A 22,386-nucleotide genomic window follows, 5' to 3' on the forward strand; every position below is an offset into this window, starting at 1 on the left:
GACAACAAGACAAAACAGTCTGACTATATTGACATAAACAATGGCGTATGGACTTGTAATTTTGATTGCACTGACAATTTCATTGGTATAAATATTTTGCTTTTGAGACATAAACAAAGCATTTTAAGCAAGATGTGTGCTTTTACAGGTGATGCACTAGCACTAACTGTTTTGAGAAATGAACTAAATGCTAATGTTGATTCAAGAAAGGCACCAAAGCGACTGAGAAAAACTGTAACTCAACCACTTTCAATCCAGTGTTTTCACTGCCCTCTAGTGTTAATGTTGAGTTCAGCTCAATAGTAATTGGCTTCCTTGTGACTTCAGCATAGTGTAGCTATGAAGGACTTCCAACATAGACAGCATCAGCCAACAGCAGGCAAGCCATCTAAGAATAATATGTTTAATTTATAATAAATGTTACTTGCCAAGTTGTAATGCAAGTACCACTAATCCATTTGCTACTGATAGTCCCGTTTTATTTCTAATTTGATCTTATTTGACTAAATGGCTGACTTGGATGAACCCATGTTTTTTTTCTAAAATATATTATAGGAGATCTTCAACTCAATGCCTTTACAGTGCAAGATTTTTCAAAGGAAACAACCAGCTTGGTTTGCCCTTGGATGTGAAGGCAGGCACACTGGAAAAGGAAGCTCCTTCCATTTAGCGCTTTGGAGTCTCAGAGGTATTCTGTGACAAAAAATCATGACATCTCTTTAGTGACACCACCACTGGTGCCCAAGTGAGTGTTAAGTAACATGGGCTCTACTGCATAATTTAGACATGTGTAACTGAACCCAAGTATGTAGCGTGCCATGAAAAATGAATGAGAGGCCCTGATGGGCTGAGACCTGGAAGGAATGGTGGTGTTGGGTGGATAGGCCTATAGTGAAGGAATGGTGGTTTTGGGTGGATATAGTGAAGGAATGGTGGTGTTGGGTGGATATAGTGAGAGGAACCAGCACTATGTTGTTGTTGTTGTTGTTGCTGCTGCTGTAGTTGTTTATGAAAGGGAGGGATTAGCACTGCTCCAGTGAAGGTCCTTAGAGCATATTTTTTTCAGTTGTCAGTGTATTTGCAGCTTTAAACAGCTTCAAATCGGTAAGCCAGTTGTAAAATGTGCTCCCCTTCTTGTGTGTGCATGTTTGTTTTTGCAAAAACGGTCAGTATTTTATACTGATTACTAAACTTAAAGTTATTTAAAGTTATGTAAATAATAGTACAATACTGTATTGAGATCAACTGTGAAAACAATGTATAGTGTAATGTATGTAGGCTACTAGGCCTATGTGTATGTAGGCCTATGTATTTAATTGTCTAAGGGATATACCCAATTCAAGTAAAACTACTTATATGTAACTCCTCAGGCTGCTACAGGTATTGCAAATCAAATCATATCAACAGGAAATGGTCTCTCAGGCCTACTAACTAGCACATAAAAATAGCATGGTCGCCACAAAATGCATTTGATAGCCTACAATTATTATTTATTATGAACTACCAAAGGACAAAGTAGAACCATTGGACAAAAAAATGGGTCAAATCTCCTTTTTGCGACATTTGCTGACAGTAGATGTCGCTCCTGTACACTGACTTTGCCATTGTTTAGCTGTCCACGTCCCCGTGTATTATTGCGCGCCTTGAATGTGTCAGGGGGAAAGGAGGAAAACTTCTGTAAAAAAAATGGCGGAGGGTGCAACGTCTCTGAAAGGGATGCGAGCCCAAATGGGTAAGAAATGTGTTTTTATTGTATAACTGGGATATTTCGAGATGTGTCTGTCACTATGAGTAATGTCTAAAGTTTGTTCCATTGATATTTTGTAGAGTTGCTCCTTTGTTATTTTTCGGACAACTTAGCAATCTTAGCCTTAGCTTAAATTGTGCAGTGGCTAGCTAGCTGACGTTAGTGTTTATTGACTGGCTAGTAATGCTTACCGGCTGGTACATTAAAGTTTTCTTTTGGACGTAGCGTTATGTTAGTAAGCGTAACAGAGTGTTATGTCCTCCGGATGCAGTCTTGTGAAGAGAATCTTTGCAATCTCCTCAAGTCAGTACTAGTGAGTCAAGTTAGCGAAGTTGGACATATCCGTCAAGCTGCTGGCTAACGTTCATGTTAATTGAGGCAGGAATTCTCTGTTTGAGCTTTGAGGCCGGTTGACACAGTTTTGACTTCAGTGTCTGACTGGCGCCCTGGCTCCACAAGGGATGCTTGTTATTAGTGAAATAGGAAATAGTTTGACGCTCAGGCTGAAATGTCCTGAATAGTATCGAAGTAATACTTCGAGAAAATGTAAATATATTTTCCTAAATTGGTTGACTGTAAACCGATTGATAGGACGTTATGTTAACTGTTGCCCATGCTATTTGTTGAAATAATTTGAGCTAACCTTACATTAGCCAAATGTAATTATATAACGTAATACTTCGCCAGTGTGTTATTATTCACGTAATTCAGTAATAACGTTTACTGTCAAGTTAATTTAACAGTTAGCCGGTAAACTATAAACTGGCGCTGGAGTGAAGTTGACAGGGGAATCCTCTCTGGCGTTAGCTATAACGTTAGCTCGGGGACAGATTTATGAGCTCTCCAGTTTCCACGTAGCTTGTTGCCATTCTTTGAGGACCATCGAGCGGTCGTCACACTTTCGGTCAGTTGTCAGATCAACACGTCAGTCAGTCTTCAAGCTGACTATTGAACCGGTGTTTTTTTTTTTTTTTTCTTTGACTACTTGAGTTATCGGCATAACCTACTAGTCTGTCATCGGATCCGTTTGACAGTAAAACGTTCTTGTATGTTTGCCTGTAATTTACTTGGTAGCTAACTTCACTCTGTTGTATCTCCTCGAGACGGATGAAATACTAAATGTCTCGTATCACTGATGTCATGCTGTTGTGTAAGAACCACAATGTATGAAGCGGAAGTCCAGTGAAATAGTTTTACCTCAGTCACAGCGAGTTCCATTAATAAACTCAACACGTTCCCGGAACATTAGATGGGATGTTTAATTACGATTAGGGTCATACTATGCAGCGTTGTTAGCTCTTGTCTTTAATGTAAGCTCATCCATGCCTTCGTCATACAAACTGTGTAATTCCTCATAGACACCTAACGTTGTATTCTTGATAATCTCTCACGTGCAAGGCTCCTGGATGGAATCAGTATTGCAATAGCAGAGGAACTGCCATGTCATTGATCTCTCCAAGCTACAACGCATTGTCCAAGGCTGGCTTTTTTCTGATGAATCCAGTCATCATAGATACATCTCAGAATTGCTCTAATTAAACAAATTGTTCACCTGCTTGTTTTATTACAATATGCCAAGAACATCATATTATATTCCACAATTTGTATTGTTCCAAACCAGTTATTGTCAGGCTTGTTTGGCAGATTCTATCACCAGCCATCTCAGTTGCAGAAGTGTAGAAATGCCTGTTAGTTCAGGTCATAGTGGTTTTAAAGGCTGCTGTGGACAGAGCATGGTCTGCATCAAATTCCCAGGCCCGAGTAGCCTGTTGGATATGAGACTGACAGCTCCCGTCTTAATGGGCGGCCAAAGCCTCCGCATTTCTGCACGTGTCCACAAAAATGTGAGAGTCCACACATACACTGTAATTTAGAGGTGCCGTCAGACGATTGGGGCCCTAGGCAAACCTCTCTCAGTGCTCTCTATTTTCAGATTATTGTCCAGTGCAGCTCCAGGCATATCAGAGAATAATCCAGTGTGAGTCCAAAGAAGGAAATGTGTGAGGAATCTGTGAGTATTGAGTAGTATTGAGTATTAGGTCTACCCCCACCCAGTGAGGGATCTTCAGAGGTCTTATGGTGTCAACAGGAAACGGCCAGGGCCACCGTGATTGATGAGGGGAAGATTAACCCTTGTGCTTATTGTCAGATTTGTCCTGGACTGCAGTGTAGATCTAATGGCCCCATGCTGTTGGTATGTCCACTGTCATGTTAACATACACCCTCTACACCCTCTGGCAGTGGATTTGTACTACCAGATGCGTCCCATTTATCTTGTAACTTAGTTAGCAGTAACGTTAGTAGTGTTTTCCTTTTGGGAAGGCTACAAATGAAGTGCAAGCCCCTAGTCAGAAAAAAGCTGCCGTTGCTTTTTGACACCAGCATGCTCTGGGGTCCTTGTGAAGAGACCAGAGTGATAAATGGACCAGTGATCCCCCTGAAAGGCTAAGGACTGGGGGAAGACACTAATCAACAGTCATTAGTTCTTGTGAGAGAAGAGCATGACCTGCTGTCGCCGATGACTCGTCATCCCCAGCACTCTGGAAATAGCCTGGGCTTACACGGCCCAGGTGTCCTCGGTAATCCCACACAAGATCTGAATTGTGTGGGTGTGTATGTGTTGGGACGGCAGCTGTGTCTTCTCTGAAGGCCTGCTTTATTAGACAGTGCAGACACGTTGCTCTTCGGCCATCTGCATTACTGCACTTCCTGTGCACCCCCCCTCCTCCCCCCGTGACACACAGCACAGCTCCAGAAGCAGAAGAGACCGGGAGCGCAGTGGAGCAGGACCTCCGCAAATCCACTCACTGACTGGACTCTTTCGCCGCTTGGTATTTATGTGAGTGTGTAGCATAGAGTCCCCTTGTGTCTCCCATAACGCTTCTTTTGTGTCTGGTCGGGCTGCTCCGGTGCAGTTTGGACAAGTGCGCCGCTTCATTCTGTCATCTGACCAGCTCAGTAGAGCAGCTGGTTTTGGAGTGAAGAACGGTGCCATTTTTAATCATGGCCATTGCTGAGGCGTTTCTAAACTGTTTTGAATGGTGTCTATATGAAAACATGCTTTGTCAAATTGTTTGATGTGTTGTTTACTTTTTACTGTTGACTGATTCCCTCCCTTATCTGAGTTGGGCAGCAAATATGCTAGATTTTGATTTTAATTCTTGGTATCTTGGCTACTACCTCTTGTAGAACATATTGGAAGAATTAAAGAGTACAGCCAACTTTTCTGCCCTGTCTGGTAAACAGTGTTGTGTAAGGTTCCTGTAATGACCTAGCCTAGTCTTTGAAGGCGTCTGGGGAGGGTTTTTCTCCCTCCTGAGGAAGGTACTGATCAGTTGATTTGCAGCCTCATGTTGAGGAGGTGTTCTGTGTTGTAGCAGCAGGAGCCACATGACAGGCCATACTAGTTCCAGATGTACCAACATCCTGCTGATACTCTTTTCCCAGGACAAATAGCACACGGGGTGTTGGGCCTTCAGGCCTTTTCTCCAGTGTTGTTGGCTTACTTACAGTATGATCTGAAATGGTAGGCTACTGTGTGGACATTGTCTGGGCTGTTGTGTAACGTGATGAGTGTTGATGTTGTGGATTCAGGTGAATATGTTGGTATCGTAGAATCCCTTTCAATGAGCACTGACTGTCTTAATATCCTATGAAATGGCTCAGTGCTTAAGCTCTGCCTAAATGTTATGCCATCACCTTCTTATCAGGGCTTAGGTGCGACTCTCACGGCCCATCTCCATGGTGCCAACTGTGTGTTTGGTGCCATCACCATCAGCGCTCCCTTGGCAACCGTGTCCGTAGGGACTCGCCACTGAGAGCCCTCCAGCAGTGTCCCCCTGAGGCCTTTGTCAGGGAGAGAGCCCGTCTCTGATTATGAGCCACTTCAATTTGCCTTCCAGTCTCAGCGTAGGTGTAACTAAAATATTCGTTTCATGAACAAATTTAATTTATTCATATGTCTTTTACTTGTTTCACGCTGCGGGGATATGGAAACAGGGTTGTGTTAAGAGATGCTGGTCAGACTCACGCCACAGTTGCTCATGTTTCATGGTGGGTCAGACTGACACGGATCGGACAAATGTGGCCATTGTGCAGCACTATTGTTTGGCAGCTGTCTATTTGCATGCAGCGTGCTGGAGAGCTTACGCCGCCTGGCCTCAGAGAGTGACTCAGCCCTTTGCATATTCAGTGGGCCCTTGTGTGGCTTCCTCTGGAGAGCTTTTCTGTCTCATACACACACACACACACACACTCACACTCACTTCTCCATCCATGTGAACAGGTGATTTTGAAGGTTCAGCCATCAGTGGCGACTGACAAGTGTTTTCATGTTCTGATGCACAATGACATCTGATTTGAACTGATGGTCCTGTAGTACTCAGTCAGTTCTTGTTAGATGGAGGTTGATCGGCAACCATTATACTGGAGCACAGGGTCGGGAGTCAGGTCCTGCTGATGGAATGATAAAAAATTCCATTTGATAGAGGGCTAGGCAGTGAGTTCAACTGATTGGCACCAAAAGTCATGCAACTAATTGCCAAATTAACAAGCCAGCAAGCAGTTTCATCATGGAAATCCTATATAACCTGTACATTGTTGGTCATTTTCTGTTTGTCTACCCAGGCTGTTGTACAATAATGCTAACGAACAAACATGTTACTATCTGTCTACTAGCTCCTGATGCTAATATTAATGCTAACTAAGCGCACACCATAGTATTACCGGTCACCTGGCTATCGTGTAAGTAGCACATCTTGTGCCAACAGAAGAGCGACTATGTCCACGCTCTAAGAGCCGGTGAATGGATGCTTAAACAAACAGTGTTTGGCATGCAATGGGCTGGGCTAGAGGTTGACGTTGACCGATTTTCTGGGTTTTTCTATGGCTGAAACTGATGCCTATCTTTAGAAAGGCCATGTTGGATTGATATACTGTGTAGACACATTTAATGATTTTTTTTGCTAGGTGTTTCGGCAAATTGCTTGTGTTTTGCCCGCTCACACGCAAACGACTTGTACTTATGATGAGCATTGTCAGCATCATCTCTAGTAAAGTGTAATAACCTTTTTGATTGTCTACTTTTCTCCGCCATCATTACTAAGAGCAGAGGCTGTGTGTGTCTGAACAAGGCACTGATGCAGTTTGTGTGTGAGAAGCTGCTCCACTCTGCACACAGTCTTCAAGGGAGAGGAATTCTCCGGTGCCAAAAACAGAATTCACAATGCTGGAGCTCATCAGATTTTTGCCTTTTTATTCTAAATTTACACACATATTGTGATATCGTAGATTAATCTTTTACAATGTACTGATAGAATTGCTGTATTGTAATATTATCGTTATCATGGGCAAAGTATTGTGGCAGTATAGATTTATGAGTTAATCTGATTTCCGACCCCTAGTTCTAAAATAGCCTAAGGTTATTCACAGTGCTCTCTAAAAGTAGCAGTTCATATCTAACCAATTAAATATAGGGCTTACACTGGGGGTGAAGTAGAGGAGCAGTTTGATTGACATAAGGGGCAGTGTCGCACGTGTTGCACAGCAATAACACTGGGCTGCCTGCAAATGTGCCTGCCTGTTAATCAGCTTATAATACACTCAGGCATCGGCCGATGCCGAGTATTAAATAATGGCAAAAATCGGCCAATCAGTCAGTCAAGACTCCTGTAATGGCTTTCCATATTCATGTTCACACTGTCTGCCTCCTCTTGGAAACCTAGATGCTTAGCAAGGTCTGTATGTGATCCAGACTGCTTTCTGTCAAGTTAAATTGCTTTCCACTGTTTTTCCCCACTGACTTTTGTGATTGAAATAATAGTATATGTTGACATCTACAGCAGACCAGACCAAAGGATATTTGACCAACTTCAGGGTTGATGGTTCAGCCATCAATTCTGTTATCTTGCAGGAATGGGCCTGCGCAGATGTCTTGGTTTCAGCCTCTCGTGCAGACCTAGCCTCTATTAGTAATCCAGGCTGACATGTTGTACAGGAATAGTAGTAGCCTGTCTACAGTAGTCTGACTGATTGATTGACATATATAGGGTATTGATTGTTAGCGTGAGAGCACAGACACAGCCTTTGTCCATTAAAAGGATTGAACAGTTTCTGATGGAACATAAGTAAGCCATTGGCACCCTGGCTGTAGACTAGAAAAGAAAAGCAGATTTTAGATGCAAACAGTAGAGGTCTTTGGTCTTGTCTGGATCGACACTCGCCCTCTCCAAGCAAAAGTTGCTATACAGGATACAGCCGTCTGTGGCAGGACAAAGCCAACCGCCTGCAGAAATGATGCTCTGCTGTACTGATTAAGTGAGGTGCCACTGTGTATGTCGGCTTTAGCTGTTGCAACATGTTGTGTAATCTGTCCATCTTTTGATGCTGTTTTCTTCTGCTCCCTCTCCCTACCTCATCCTCTTTCTGAACATCTCTCTGTTTTTTTTCCCTCATTCCTCGCCCCTGGAAATGCCTCTCCAAATGTCAGGCAGCGGTCAATATCCCTACTCCTTTATTGATCAGGGCATCATTTTTAAGTGGCCTATACTTTACAAGTTTCTAAAATAATTCAGCAGAAAACATCAGGAATGTGCTGTTTCCTCCTTCATGATTATGCACATCATGCTCATTTTCTCTCTCTGAATGGCCCTCCCCATCTCTGGCTGCCAGCCATCGCCAAACCCCAGGCTTTCCCGTCATAGGCCCTGTGGCTCACAAATGGCCTTGTTGGCTCAAAAAGCTGGACTTCATAAGACCACTGCTATCCCCGTCCCTCCTGCTCCCTCCCAAAAGCTCAGAAGCTGCTGCTGCTGCTGCAGCCCCCTGGCTGTCGTCTCAAGTGTGACTGATAGGGCAACTGAACTCAGGCCCCTGGTCGGATTAGCTGTTCCTCAGATACTTTCACCCGCGTCCGTAATCTCATAATTCAGGCCACACATCTCTGAGAAAGACGGCAGCTTCAGCAGAATCTCAAAGTGAAAGTGGTCAGTCAGTTGTCCTGGGAGGCCTCTGATTCATGACTGAGACGTTTGAAATGAGTCTCTCAGATGTCCTCTCTTTCCTGTAGCCTTTGCTCCTGTCCCCAATTGTGTTTGAACTGATAACCCCTTTTGTCTTACTGTCATCAGTTTTGTTTTCTCTGTCTCCGTCTCATACAAACTCACACTTTTACAGAATGTCCTTTTTTTGCGTTGCTGTTGTTTTGGCTTCACACTGCTTGCTCAGCTTAAAGAATCCTTCAGAAAACCACACTCAGGGCAGAAAAGGGAACTGGGCCCTTCAGCTTGAGCTGTAGCGTTTAAGGAGGGGCACAGTTGTCGTTCTCTGTGAGGAAACTGGCTGGCACCCAGGTGAAAACGTAGACATCTCGGCCTTGGATCGAGTATGTTTTTATATCAGCAACAGATAGATATGGTGCCCATGGCGCTACTCATGATACTACTCAGAAGCAGATTTTATCATGTCTTTGAAACACCTGATGTTTGCGATGACTGTGCAGAAGTTGAATCTGTTGATCAGAACAAGGCTGCCTTTACTGCTAGCTGCGCCTGGCCACCTGGTCCTTGACGAAGCTGCGTTCTGTAGTCCAGGGTCGGATCCCCACGCTCCCCGTGAGCTGTTGGCCGCCTGGCTGCCATCACATGGTCTCGCCACCTCAGCTCGGCCTCTTAGTCGCTAACTCCAGGCTACGCGGGAATGCGAGTCATTAAAGGGGCTCCTGTGCTTGTTGATCACGTCCTCTCCATGTCCTTCCTTCCTTCCTTCCTTCCTTCCATGGTCTTGCCTGCTGTTCCCTCTTTCTTACTGTATGCCAGAGAGAAATGCTGTCAAAGGGATGTTTGCGGGAAGGAGCAGAGCCTGCTGCCCATTGACTGTTCTTTCGCTGCTTACTGAATTACCGGAGTCCAGTACAGGACCACATGTGCGGAGTGATGTGTTAACTTAGTAAATCTCTGGTTGGCTGACCATGGATGGAGAGCATGTGACTATGTCACAGTGACTTCCTGACCCAGGCTGTTGGTTTCTGTATCTGTGGCTAAAGAACTTTATCACTTTATCTAACAACTCAGTGGAAACCAGAAGAATAATGTTATAAACTATTATGTCTGACTGTTTTCCTGCTCTCTGTGTGTGTGTGTCTGTGTGTCTGTGTGTGTGTGTGCTCCAGCTGCAGCTGCACAGGCCCAGGCCGAGGAGCGCCGCAGCCTAGCAGGAACCAGCCCCGGGCCTGTCACCACTGCCAACACAGCCGTATCAGCCAAGAGTCCAGGACCACGACCAGGTACATGCTCACATACCGGAACCTTCCACACTCTGGGAAGTGAGGGCATTGATAAGGTTACAATAGCAACCACACAACCTCAGTGTGCTTTGACACACTGGCAAAGTGTGCTGTGCTGACAAGACATTATGTCTCTGAAAAGGAAGGAATCTCTGTCATGTATGCATCTCTCCAGGGGGATTAGATGGTGCGTTTGTAAACCACTCTTTGTGACACTCTAAGCACTGAGCATACCCAGTCACTACACTACACTTTTTAATGTTTACATTGTATGATGTAGACATTTGCCTTGTCACAATATACCAGCTCAAACTGATGCCCACATACTCTGATTGCCTGGAGCATGGAAATCTACATTTCAGCTTTGTATTTAAATTAAAACTTGAAAAATTAAAAATGACCTCAGTTGACATGGGAAACCAACCTGTTATGCGTGCAGTGACAACGGCAGAGAATGAGATGAGTCAAAGGGAAAGTTTCATTTTTCAACTCCATTTACCAAATCATTGTTAATGAAAAATAGTTCCATTGTACTGAATGTTCTGAATAGTTATTATTGAACTGTTCCTTCTTACAGTGAAGGATTACTTACATCCTCTTTCAGGCTTTCAGTTCATTCTAGAGTTAACAATACAAAACTCCACCTTACAGCCTAATTACGCCACATGCTCATTGCTCAAAATGTTGCATATAGGTTTGTGTCACATGACAATGTTGATGCAAATGTTCCGGTGGGCAACCTCCCTGAAAACACGCGTGATTATGTTATGAGCCAATCTGCAGTGCGCCGTCCGCTGTCACTCCCTGGGTAAGCTTGTTTAATGTGTGTTGTCATTAATCCCCTGGGCTCATGCTCCTGTGCTGACTTGAGTTATGTACTGAGGTATTACAGCGGGCAGCGATGACCAAGCAGGGAGTTTATTAAAAATGGCTTTGGGGCAGGTGACAACCCCCCCTCGTTGTTACACCTGAAGCGTGTAATCTGGACAGTGAGCTGATGACCATGAGAGGTGTCGAGCGGTAGGGCTGCCCGTAGTGTCCTCGTCCCTCACACATCGCAGGAGAGCTGGCCTCTGGAGGAGTGTGCTGGAGCTTGGATGGTTGCGCTGGTTCTCCACAGGGATTTAAACAGGACTGTTTGTATGTGGACGTGATCGGGAGGGAAAAACGTCCTTCCAGGTGGAGATTAAGTTCCTCGTTTGTTTGCTTGCAGTTCTCGATGGAGCTGCTTTGAGGATAGACGATAAACTCAGAGTGGCGAAAGAACGACGGGAGGAGCAGGAAAAACAACAGGGTGAGGCTTCCTTCTGCTGCTGCTGCTGCCACGCAGAAAAATAAACATGACCATTTTTGCCATGTTTTATTGCATGTCACTGTGTGTTGTAAGTAATGAGATGTTAGTTCTTACTCGACTTGCTGTCCATCGCACAAACTTCCTCTCACTCGTTTTTTTCCCTCTCTGTTATTCTCTCTCTCATTTGGACTCACCCGCACCTCCATCGTCCCCCTGCAGCGGCGCGTGACTCTCAGATCTTCGAGCGAGAGCGCAAGGCGAAGCTTCAGGTGGAGCGTCAGATGGAGGAGCGACAGCGCAAGCTGGAGGAGCAGCGACGGAAGGAGGAGCAGAGGAGGGCTGCTGTGGAGGAGAAAAGGAAGCTGAAGCAAGAGGAGGAGAAGGTGGGTCCCTCACCCTGTACCCCTCCTTACCCCCCCACCCCACCCCACTCTGTACCCCTCCTTACCCCCCCACCCCCACCCCACCCCACTCTGTACCCCTCCTTACCCCCCCACCCCCACCCCACCCCACTCTGTACCACTCCTTACCCCCCCACCCCACCCCACTCTGTACCCCCCCACCCCACCCTATACCCTGTACCCCTCCTTACCCCCCCACCCTGTACCCCTCCTTACCCCCCCCCCCCACCCCACCCTGTACCCCTCCTTACCCCCCACCCTGCACCCTGTACCCCTCTTTACCCCCCCCCTCTCTTGCACTCATTCCCCTCTCTTCTACCTCGGCCCCCTCTCTGTATTCCCACCACCGGGAACACATATGGAACTGCAGGAAAACACAATAGCCTGGCGTCTAAGCCACTCAGCACACAGCAAGCTTGAATCTGCCTTAACTCCGTCTCAAGAATCTAGGCTTTTTGCTGTTTGTAAGAACCGCAGCCATTTCATCCATTCCAATCCTTTAAGTGCATATTTACTCTTGGTCTGAGGCCGTCTCTTGAACGCTAATGCCATTCCTTCAGTGGCCTGTGCCCTTGCCAGAGGCCTTGCCCTCAGCTGTACCACAGAGCTTAGGTTTGGCTGGACCTCTGTGTTCTAGCTCTTTTAAGGTTTGAGTTGTGTGTGTGTGTGTGTGTGTGTGTGTGTGTGTGTGTGTGTGTGTGTGTTTTTATGAAGAGCCAGACTTGCTGCATCCCTAAGACTGGCTAATCCCAAAGACAAAACTTACAGGGGGTGCATTTTCTGGCTCCGCACTGCTGTTACAGGACACTTAAGCCTTTTACCTCTCTAAGCACTTTCAAGTGAACCTGTGCAGTCACTAGGTGCAATGCTACCTGTGCATACCAGGTGTGCACCTGTATGAGCACTGTGTGTTGAATGTCATTAGCATATTGATGCTAACTTAATGTAACATCATTGCCCCTCCCGCCAAACTTATTGTTTCAAACCATGCAGAAAAAACGTCCATGTATTGTGTTGGCTTCATGTTATTCTGGCTTCTGTTGATTTCTGTAGTGTTTGTCCATCCCACAGGATTTAGTGAATGACCAACTGTTTCTATCTGAAGCTAGTTCAGTTTCCCTTATGTTAGCATGTTGTTGGTTGAGAGTAGCGTGTGTAACACGGGGATGGAGGAGTGTCTCTACAGTCAGCTTCCTGGCACTTTCTTCTGAGCTCAGCTGCTATTTAAATGCTCTCTGTGATCAAAGCTGCTGTCTGCTGATTCTGATGTGCCAGTCTCCTATGGAACCCAATGAGCGTTCACTCTTGACTAGCAAAATGTACACTGTCAGCTTCAAAGGTACATTATGGTTTTTGTTATACAATATTGTGATCCAGAAGAAAGAACAAAAAGCTAATGTTTATCAAGATTAGATGTGTTTAAATTCGTTGGGCTTTTTGAGGTGTTAATACTTTTGTTTATATTTGCTAAGCCTGGTCCTGAAAGAGGTTAGAAATTGCTGAGGGATTTTTATTCCCTCAGAATATTACCATTGTTGAGTCAAATAGGATTTTATATTTTGACAACAGAAACTAAGCAGCAGCATACCATTTAACTTGCTGCGGTTACAGCTGCATTGTAGAATAGTTTATGTAAATGGTTTCTATATTGTTTTGATGAAGGATCTGATTGTCTTACTTACTTTGTTTTGCCTGCTGGACATTGAATTAGCCTGTAAGACTTTTTTTCCTTTTCTAATGCTGTCCTGGTAGCATGCGCTCCCATAGCGTAGGCTTACAGTTCTATCCTAGATGTCAGCTCTGCTACGGCTCTGATCTCAGCACCTGCGTTAGACACTGCGCTTGATTATGTGGACTCACTCGGTGGGCCCTCTCTGCACTGCAGAAATGAGACATCTACACTGCTGATTGAACATCCTCTAGTCTAGTCCATTCTGCTGACTGGTGCCCTCTCTCTTCCTCTCTCTCCCCCTCTCCCCCCCCCCCCCCCCCCCCCTCAGGAGCGCTATGAGGCGGTGATGCGCCGGACACTGGAGCGCAGCCAGAGGGCAGAGCAGAGGCAGAAGCGCTGGTCCTGGGGCGGACTCTCAGACGCAGACCACAGAACTGGTACGGCTCATTTACTGCCCTCACACGCAGCTTGTTTGTCAGCCTTTGACGGAGTGAATAGGCTTCTCTGATACACCTGGAAACCTGGTGATAACAGTATGTGTGTGTGTTTGCTCTCTATAGATTGTGGTTGATTTTATCATGTTGCTTGAATAGCTTATCCTTATGAAATGAAATGGGGGTTTTTTTGTTTGTTTGTTTGTTTTTCAAACCCCTTGATATGTGACCTATCTGCGGGTCTCCTTTTCATCTGCCAGTATTGTTTTCTAGATGTTCCTGTAGGTGTGCTGTTACCTAGCAGTGTAGCAGCTCTCGTCATTTAAAGAGCTTATGACCAGTGTTGTAGTGTCTCTCTCTCTCTCTATCTATCTATCTGTCTCTCTCTATCTATCCATCCCCATCCTTCATTCTCTCTCTCCCACTCTGAAGAGTCTCCCTCCGTGCCCCCTCCTCCTCCAGGTGAGAGCGACGCAAGTTCCTCTTCTTCCTCGGTAGCCATAGTAATCTGCCCCGCCTCGCCAGCCAAGCCTTGCAGGACGCCGCCAGGTGCCTTACTCAGTACCCGCTCCCAGCAGCTCTGCGCCTGGCGCACGCTGGCACACGTTGGCACACCTCTCTGCACGGCTTCTGTTCTTTCTTCACTAACAGCACACAGAGTGTCTGGCCTCTCACTGTCTCATGCTCACTCCCACCTCTCAACATGGTCTTCCTGTTCTCCTGTTTTTCTGTTGTCTTCATGGCTCACTTCACCACTCACTTGCTTTTCAAGGTTCCTCCAGGTCTGAGTGGAGACTCACTCTGCACTCAGTCCCGCCGCTCAGAGCAATGGTCAGCCAATAGCTGCACTCACGAGGCTCTGTCACTTCCTGTTTGCATGCATGCTTGTTGTGTGTGTGTGTGTGTGTGTGTGTGTGTGTGTGTGTGTGTGTGTGTGTGTGTGTGTGTGAGGGCTCACGAGACCACTCCTGTCTCTGCCACAGGTGTCATTTGTTCCCTCTCCAGAGAAGCAGGGTTTGTCACCTTGGTCACAGTTTGATGCTTGGTCTGAACATGGGCTGTGGCTGCGTTTGCTGGCAGTGAAGCATTTGGCTGGACTGCTTTGACACTGTAACGTTACTGTTAATAAGAACTGACTTACAGCATGGTTCAAGTGTCTAGAAATAACCAGAATAACCCTCCTTTTGTGGACTCCTGTTGTCCTTATGTTTATTAGTGTTCATTAGCCAGAATGTGTTCATAGTGGTTTTTTGTACCTTTGTGATGTGATGACAATCTCCCTGTGTGACAGTTGGTAACTCATAGGTTAACATCACTGTCAATGCCCCTCACTGTCATGACCCTAACCCTCCTCCTCCTCCTCCTCCCCTTGTGTGTGTACCTCTCACTTACCCCCCCCCCTCCCCCCCCAATAGTGGACAAACGATCCACCTCCACCATGAACCTCATGAAACAGCCGGGTGAGGCGGTTCTCAGCAAGCGCCTGTCCTCTTCCTCCGCCACCCTGGTCCGCTCCCCTGACAAAAGTAAGTGTGTTCCTCTCACCTCACCTTCCTCTCTCTCCTCCACACTCACACACCTAAACACCATCCAGTCTCCATTGTCCTCTAATGCTCTGTGCTTGGCCTCTAGACTAGAGTGTCTAAATGTGTTCTCTAAATGTGTCCGTAGCCCTTACCCATAGTGCTGTAAGTCAGAAGGAATAAAGCCATATATTAAGACACCGTGGCTTCATTATTGACGTTATTGATGTGTTGCCATGCCATTGCTTATGTTGTTTTTTCCCCACTGCGTTAGCCTCCAGAGGTTTGACTGTGTTTAATGAGACTGAGCTGGACCTGCGTGTTTTGTGAGGAAGTGATTATGTGAGCTGATTTCAGCTTGAGCACAACTTCCTGCCTGCAGCAGAGGAGGAGTGGCGGTTGACTCAGCTGATTTGAGCCCCCTCCCCTCCCCTCCCCTCCCCGCGCCGCGCCGCGCCGTGTTTGTCTTGGACTCGTCTTTTTGTTTTTCTTCCCTACCAGAGAATCGAGACAGTGGCGCTGGTTGGAACGGAGATCCACACACTTGTGTCTCTTCAGTACACAACAGCTTTGAGCCTGTTCCATGTGTGTGTGTGTGTGTGTGTGTGTGTGTATGAGTGTGTGTGTATGAGTGTGTTTTTGTTTCCAGCTCTTTAGTCAGTGTGTCCTTGGTTCTTTTCTCATCCCTCTCAGGTGCTAAGCGGAGGAGTTCATCTTTGAACCGGTTGCCTAGCAATCCCCCTCAACCCACTAAAGACGGTCATAATAAACAGCCTCAGGTGGAACAGACAGGTGCAGACACCCTCCTCTCCTCTCGTCCTGCTCTCTCGCTCTCTCTCCTTTCTCCTCTTTCTCTCTCACACCCCTCTCTCTTAGAATAAAGCAAAAGCTGACTCCAGGTTTCTATTCAGTCAGAGCACAAGATGAAGGTCCCACCAGTACACAGTTCACCTTTAGGTCCAGACTGCAGTAGTTTGGCCGAAGGACCTGTGAAGCAGTGTATTTAAGACTGGGAGTAGAGTGACCCTGTAAATGTGAGCTAGTGAAGACGTTTGGAAATGTTCAGTGAAAGATATTCAGTGCAGTCTAGTGCAAATGTTTAATGAAAGGCACACCTTTAGTTTGCAAATCCAGCTACACCATTTTGTATGTGCTAATTATGTTTTCTAAGTCTAGGTTTGGCCCAGACCGTTTCATCTATCCCAAGTGCCTCACGCACAAACACCAACCCACCCACATGCATAGACGCATACTGACACATTAGCATATCCACCTACAGGCCACCATTCTCCTTCAGAAGACGTAAGTGCAGCCAGCTGATGAAAGGCCCTGCTCTCACAGACAGCCAGACAGATCCTCCTCTGTGTTCTCTATCTCAGCTCCTACCGGCCTCACAGATTTCCATCTGTGCTGCGCTGTGCTGTCCAGCCCTGATTCGCTCCACTGTAATAGAGTTAAGGCCCAATGAGTCTCACATGCCGCCCCTGTGCTGTGCGCTCTCCCCCTCCCCCCCCCCTCCTCAGGCCGGACCGCCCAGAGCCGTCGCAGCTCGTCCCTCTCGCGGGCGGCAGCGCGAACCCCGACCCCGACCAGAGCGGAGAAGGCTCCGGCCGCCGAGGAACCAGGTGCTGACTGTAACCCAGCGCACAAGTATCAGTGCCTTATACATGAGCTTGCATGCGTGTGTCACGCCACACCGTTACATCGGCCATGAGCTTCCTGTCTGCACGCGCCCAACCTCCACACACACACTCACACACACAGACCCCGTTAGAGCGGAACGCAAAGCATGATGGGAGATTTGAGCTAACAGGGTGACTGAGTGGGACGAGTGTGCTGAGTGCGGACGGTGGCTGCCTCAAATGTGCTGTGTCGGGACCTGCTCTGACACAGCCCAGTGTTTCTCCACACATGCTGCACGCCTATACCTCTAACATGCGTGCCATGCCCAGTGGCCCTAATAACAGCTCTCTAACCCCTGTGTGTGTGTGCTTGTGTGTGTGTGCATTTGCGTGTGTGTGTGTGTGTGTGTGTGTGTGTGTGTGTGTGTGTGTCCGTTGCTCTCATGAAAAGGAGACTGTTTTGGCCGTCTCTCTCTGGACCATGGCCCTTTTCTCCTCCACTCTCTCTCTCTCTCTCTCTCTCTCTCTCTCCTCAGGTCCTGCCTGCACAGAGCACATGCAGTGTTGCGCTCTCAGTGCTAATCATGACTTAACCTTCCCCTCCCCTGACTGAGCCACCCGCCGGCCAGGAATGGCTTCTTTGTCTGCTCTAACAACAATGGCCCGTTTGTTTGTTTGTTTGTATGTGTGAATGCAGCCTTCTTTTTTCCTCTCTCTCCCTCTCCCTGGTCACAGATGACGCTAGCGCCTGGGTCTGTGCCCGTACCTCAGTCTTGTGCACGAGTCGGTCCACTGTGTGTTCCTGTGTGTGTTTTGTCTGTTGTGTCAGTTGTGTTGTGTCGCAGCCCTGAAGTTGTCTCTCTCATACACACATTTCCACAGAAAAATGAGTTGACCAGCTCTCCCTTTAAACCTCACTTTGGACTAAACTTGTTTCCTTTCAAGATGCCTTGCAGGAGTTCAGTCGGCCAGAAAGACCCGGATTATTTATCTCTGTGTTGAGTGTATATGGATTTAGGTTGCTGAACATGCTCGATTGTTCACTCAAGCGTTTAACATGATAATATGCTACTGCCAAACCAACCTGCCCCGTGTCCCCCCCCGCCTCCAACAACATCCCCTACAGAGAGGAGACGCCCCCCCCCCCCCCCCCCCCCCCCCCCCATGAAAACTGCCCTCTAATTACCCAGCGACGCGTAATGGCAGGCCAGGGCTCCTCATGGAGCTAACTGCCATGTCCCTCTCAAACTGATGCTGGCTCCTTCCTGACACCAGCTGATCCCAACCACAACCAAATGATCCTTTTTCCCCCCTTTTGGTCAGCGCTGTTAAACTCTGAGGAGTACATCATCCTTTTTTATTCTATGTCAATTTATTATCTCATTCTTGAATTGTAACAGCAGTTACAATAGTAGTAATGGCGATTTCTGGATTCTTTTATTTTGTGTTAACCCTCCAAGAGCTCTTTGTCACTACTCTCTATAAGGCTTAGTTCTAATACAATGCAAGGCCTCTCATGACCATGTAATATAGTTAAGAACTCTTAACAGTTGACTTCTTTTGCCAACCATAACATTTTGAATATGGCAACACATCTGCATACTCTGTCATTTAATAGTCTTTTTAGTGAGCTTAAGTCCACTTCACAATTGTAGTGGAACACAAAGAGCTCTTGCCTGGCTGTCATACTCACCTCCCCTCTCCCCTCCCATATTAATATTTCCATGCAGTCAAATCCCTGCATTCCTCACGTGAGCACTGATGGCCTGAAAAGTGTTTTTTTTTTTTTTTATATATATATTGGAAAGTTTTTAGCCAGTCAGTGCTTACAGTGGCAGAGAGGAGGGTGGGGGCCTATGGGGATCTTTACCTCAGGTCCAAACCCTCCTCCTCTCCCCCACCCCTCCCTCTCCCAGAGCCCAGTGCACTAAAAGCCCTAGTTCACTAATGCCCCTGACATCCACCCCAGCCCTGACCTCACATCAGCCTCAACAGTAAATACCTCCAGCCTGAATGCTCATGTTGATTCTTCTGTTCCCTCTTCTGGTGTTAAATGCACATGGTTTGCTTCTCCCCTCACACCCCCACCCTTTACCCCCACCCTTTACCCCCACCCTTTACCACACCCTGGCTTAAATTTGTGTTTTTGTTTTCCTCCTTCAACCCATTTCTCTCTCTCTCTCTCTCTTTCTTTCTCTTTATTCCTCCCTTCTCTTCTTATTGTTTTTTTGACTGGTTCTGTCGTGCTCCGGCGTGCGTGTAGCCCGCCGTGGTCTGACCAGCCCCGTGGACAGTGCTGTTCTCAGCCGCCTGCTCACCCCCACCCAGGCCTCACTCGCTAGGAGCAAGAGCGCCGCCGCCCTCTCCGCCCAAGGAGCAGACGCCCCAGGTAACCCCAGAAAGAGTACCACAGACTCAGACCAATAGGAGGGAGAGAAGGAGAGAGAGAGTGAGAGAGAGGCCACCTTCACCTTCAGCCTGGCCTCAGGCCTGGTCAGGAGACAGAGCTGCCCCTACTGCTGCTGCTGCTGCTGGTGTGTGGGGCTTCAGGTGGTGGTGGAGGTGGTGGTGGAGGTGGTGGTGGTGTGGCTCTCTGCTCTGTCCTGGTGCCATTATTGTGGATGTATCTCCATTCTGTATGACAAACCCACAAGGGAATTTGCACATAGCTAGAGAGTTCAAGTGTACAAAGTCTGTTACAGCTCATTAGGCATAATGCGCTCCCCCTGCAAACAAACTCTCTATCGCGCTCACACATACGCACACACACACAAACACACACACAGATCTCCCCTAAGCTGATTAGCTGGGCGACGTGGTGCGTGTGAGGGAGAGCGGGATGGAGGGAGGGAGGGAGGGAGGGGGAGAGAGGGAGGGAGAGAGAGACTGAATGAGACTGAGGTGTCTCGTGCCTGGGACCTGCAGCAATCCTCCACCTCATCCACCCTGCTAACCCTGGCCAGTGGAGGACAGGATGGGCTCCGGTTTCCCTGGTCCCTCCCCCTCCTCCTGCTCCTCGTCGCACATCTCGTCCTCGGCGCTCCGTACACCGGCCCACCTCAGGAAGGACTTAGCTGAGGATTGCACTCAGGTTGCTAAATAAGGAGCGTCAGATTGGCAGAAGCATATTGTAGGGCCACCGTTGCATAGAACAAGGTGTACCGTGCCTTTTAAGTGATTTACATTGAAGTCAGTATTTCATGTTTAGCAAACGTTTAGACTTAACTTGCCAGAGGCTTTGACTCCAAATGTAGAGAATGCAACTGTCATGGGTTGGTGTATGCGTCACCTAAGAGACTCTGGCTTCTCCCAGTTCACAGCTGTCTGAGGCTCACAGGAAATGGCAGGCTGGTAATCTACCGAAACTCAATTGATATGAATTTAGACTTTAGTTTCCCCAGTACAGCATGCAAAATGGCCTCACATCACCCATCTCGTGTGCGCACTCAAGACAATAGCTTGCATCTGTAACTAAAAATAATCTGTCATAAGATGTGCACAATCGGAGGATTACCGCTGTCCCGCATAAGAGTGTAATGAGTCACTACTAATTATGAGTGTTGGCAATGGAAGCCTGATCATCCCCGTGTCCCTAGATTGCCCTCATGAAACCTCGTGCTCTCCCTTGTTGCGTTTCTCCACCTTGTTGTGAATTGCCCCAAGCTGGTGCCAAACAGCCCTGCTAGTAGGCCCACTTGCCCCGCCCCTCACTTGGGTCCCTCGGACCCCCTCCGGAAACACTCCTAAACTCTCCACCTCTGCATCTGAACCAGTCTGGCGTACGACACGACTCCATAAGCAGCAGCGCCTCTACTGGGAACACAACCCACAAACCCCCAAATTGCCAGCCTCTCCTTCATTTGGGAGCAAACGCTAGTGGTAGTGAGTAAACTAAAAGAGCTCCCGTCATGTACGTGTGTTAGGGCTGCGAATGCCTGTGCTCAGTGTTGTTGACTTATCTGTTCAGTGTGTGCCTGTGTTTTTATGTGATGGTGTGTTTTGCCGTTGGGTTTTGCATATTTGGGCTTGCCTGTTTGTGTGGAGTCAGTGTTTGGTGTTTGCTGCGTGGTGAGCGTGTGTGTTTTGGGGGTGCTAATAAGAGGGTCCGAATGCCCCCTGTGCCCACAGCTGTGTTGGCTCCTCCTCCCTGCAGCCCCCAAACCTGCCCCAGCCCTCTGCCTGCTTCACATTAAGCAGCTGCAGATGACCACCCGCTGCCACCCCAGGTCGCTAACACGCAGCAATCTCTTGTTCTTGTGCTCTTGTCCCATTCTGCTTTCTCTCTTTTACTTCTCTCTCCATCTCTCTCTCTCTTCCTCTCTTTCATCTCTCTTTCTCTCCATCTCTTTCCCCATCTCTCTCTTACTCTCTCCCTCCATCTCTCTGTCATCTCTCCCTCCATCTCTCTCTCCATCTTTCTCTCTATTTCTCTCTCTCTCCTCCCTTGCTTTGCTCATCTCTGTGGGCTGCATGTGTCCTCACGCCTCCTGTCCCGCTCCTCTCCCTCACTTGCTGGCTGTCCTCTGTCCCCTGCGTGTCCTCTGACCCAGAGTCTCACATGCTGTGTCCTCGCTCAGCCTCGGCCACGCCCCCCGCCGGACGCAGCCAGCCGGTCCGCAGCCGCAGCAGCGACCGCCGCAACGGCCTGCCCACCTCCGCCTCGGCCCACGCCGCACTGGACAGTGGTGGCACGGTAAGGATGCACTCATGCATATTTACACACTCACACGTACAAATATACACCGTGCACGCACATGTATACTTCACACTCATATTATATACAAAAATATTTGTATATAATTGCATAGACTGTAATACAACCCCAAAACAGAAAAAGTTGGGACGTTGTGTAAAATGCAAATAAAATCGGAATGTGCTAATATACAAGTCTCGTAAACCCATATTTAGCAGCAAAAAGGACATAGACAACATATCAAATGTTGAAAATGAAAATTTGGACTATTTCATGGAAATATATGTTACTTTTGAATTTAATGCCAGCAACATGTTTCAAAAAAAGTTGGGACGGGAGCATGTTTACCACTGTGCTGCTTCACCTCTTCATTTAACAAAATTCTGTAAATGTTTAGGAACCGTGGAGACCATTGGCTACAGTTCTGAGAATGACATTTTGTCCCATTACTCCCCAATATAGGATTTCAGTTGCTCAACAGTATGGGGTATTCTTAGTCATGTTTTTCATTCCATTATGCACCTAATTTGACAAATCTGGACTGCAGACAGAAAAGACATTGCCTGGATGGCAGTATATGTTGCTCAAAACCTGTATACGTCATTCAGAATTGATTGTGCTTTGCCAAATGTGCAAGATGCCAATGCCGTAGGCACTAATGCTCCTCCACACCGTCATACATGTTTGGTTTGGAACTGAGCACTAAAACAAGTTGGATA

At 47.2% G+C, this 22,386-nt stretch overlaps 1 protein-coding gene across 12 annotated transcripts in view; it reads left to right on the top strand.

The window, feature by feature from the left end:
* Positions 1 to 1,623: 1,623 nt before the first annotated feature.
* Positions 1,624 to 22,386, top strand: part of map7d3 (MAP7 domain containing 3) — a 31,505-nt gene continuing 10,742 nt past the window's right edge. For 2 of the 12 annotated variants that reach the window (XM_042073609.1, XM_042073610.1), the window contains exons 1-11: positions 1,624 to 1,732; positions 9,915 to 10,028; positions 11,242 to 11,322; positions 11,542 to 11,705; positions 13,724 to 13,832; positions 14,292 to 14,378; positions 15,245 to 15,355; positions 16,046 to 16,144; positions 16,876 to 16,977; positions 19,238 to 19,363; positions 21,525 to 21,667. In XM_042073609.1, the coding sequence (XP_041929543.1) occupies positions 1,648 to 1,732; positions 9,915 to 10,028; positions 11,242 to 11,322; positions 11,542 to 11,705; positions 13,724 to 13,832; positions 14,292 to 14,378; positions 15,245 to 15,355; positions 16,046 to 16,144; positions 16,876 to 16,977; positions 19,238 to 19,363; positions 21,525 to 21,667 (1,221 nt within the window). In that variant the 5' untranslated portion in view covers positions 1,624 to 1,647. Of the gene's footprint in view, positions 1,733 to 9,914; positions 10,029 to 11,241; positions 11,323 to 11,541; positions 11,706 to 13,723; positions 13,833 to 14,261; positions 14,379 to 15,244; positions 15,356 to 16,045; positions 16,145 to 16,875; positions 16,978 to 19,237; positions 19,364 to 21,524; positions 21,668 to 22,386 lie in introns of all 12 variants that reach the window. The other 10 variants (XM_042073612.1, XM_042073611.1, XM_042073614.1 and 7 more) reach the window with 10 other exon arrangements.

The sequence above is a fragment of the Alosa sapidissima genome, chromosome 20 (assembly GCF_018492685.1).
Source record: "Alosa sapidissima isolate fAloSap1 chromosome 20, fAloSap1.pri, whole genome shotgun sequence".
In the NCBI taxonomy this organism is placed as follows: Eukaryota; Metazoa; Chordata; class Actinopteri; order Clupeiformes; family Clupeidae; genus Alosa; species Alosa sapidissima.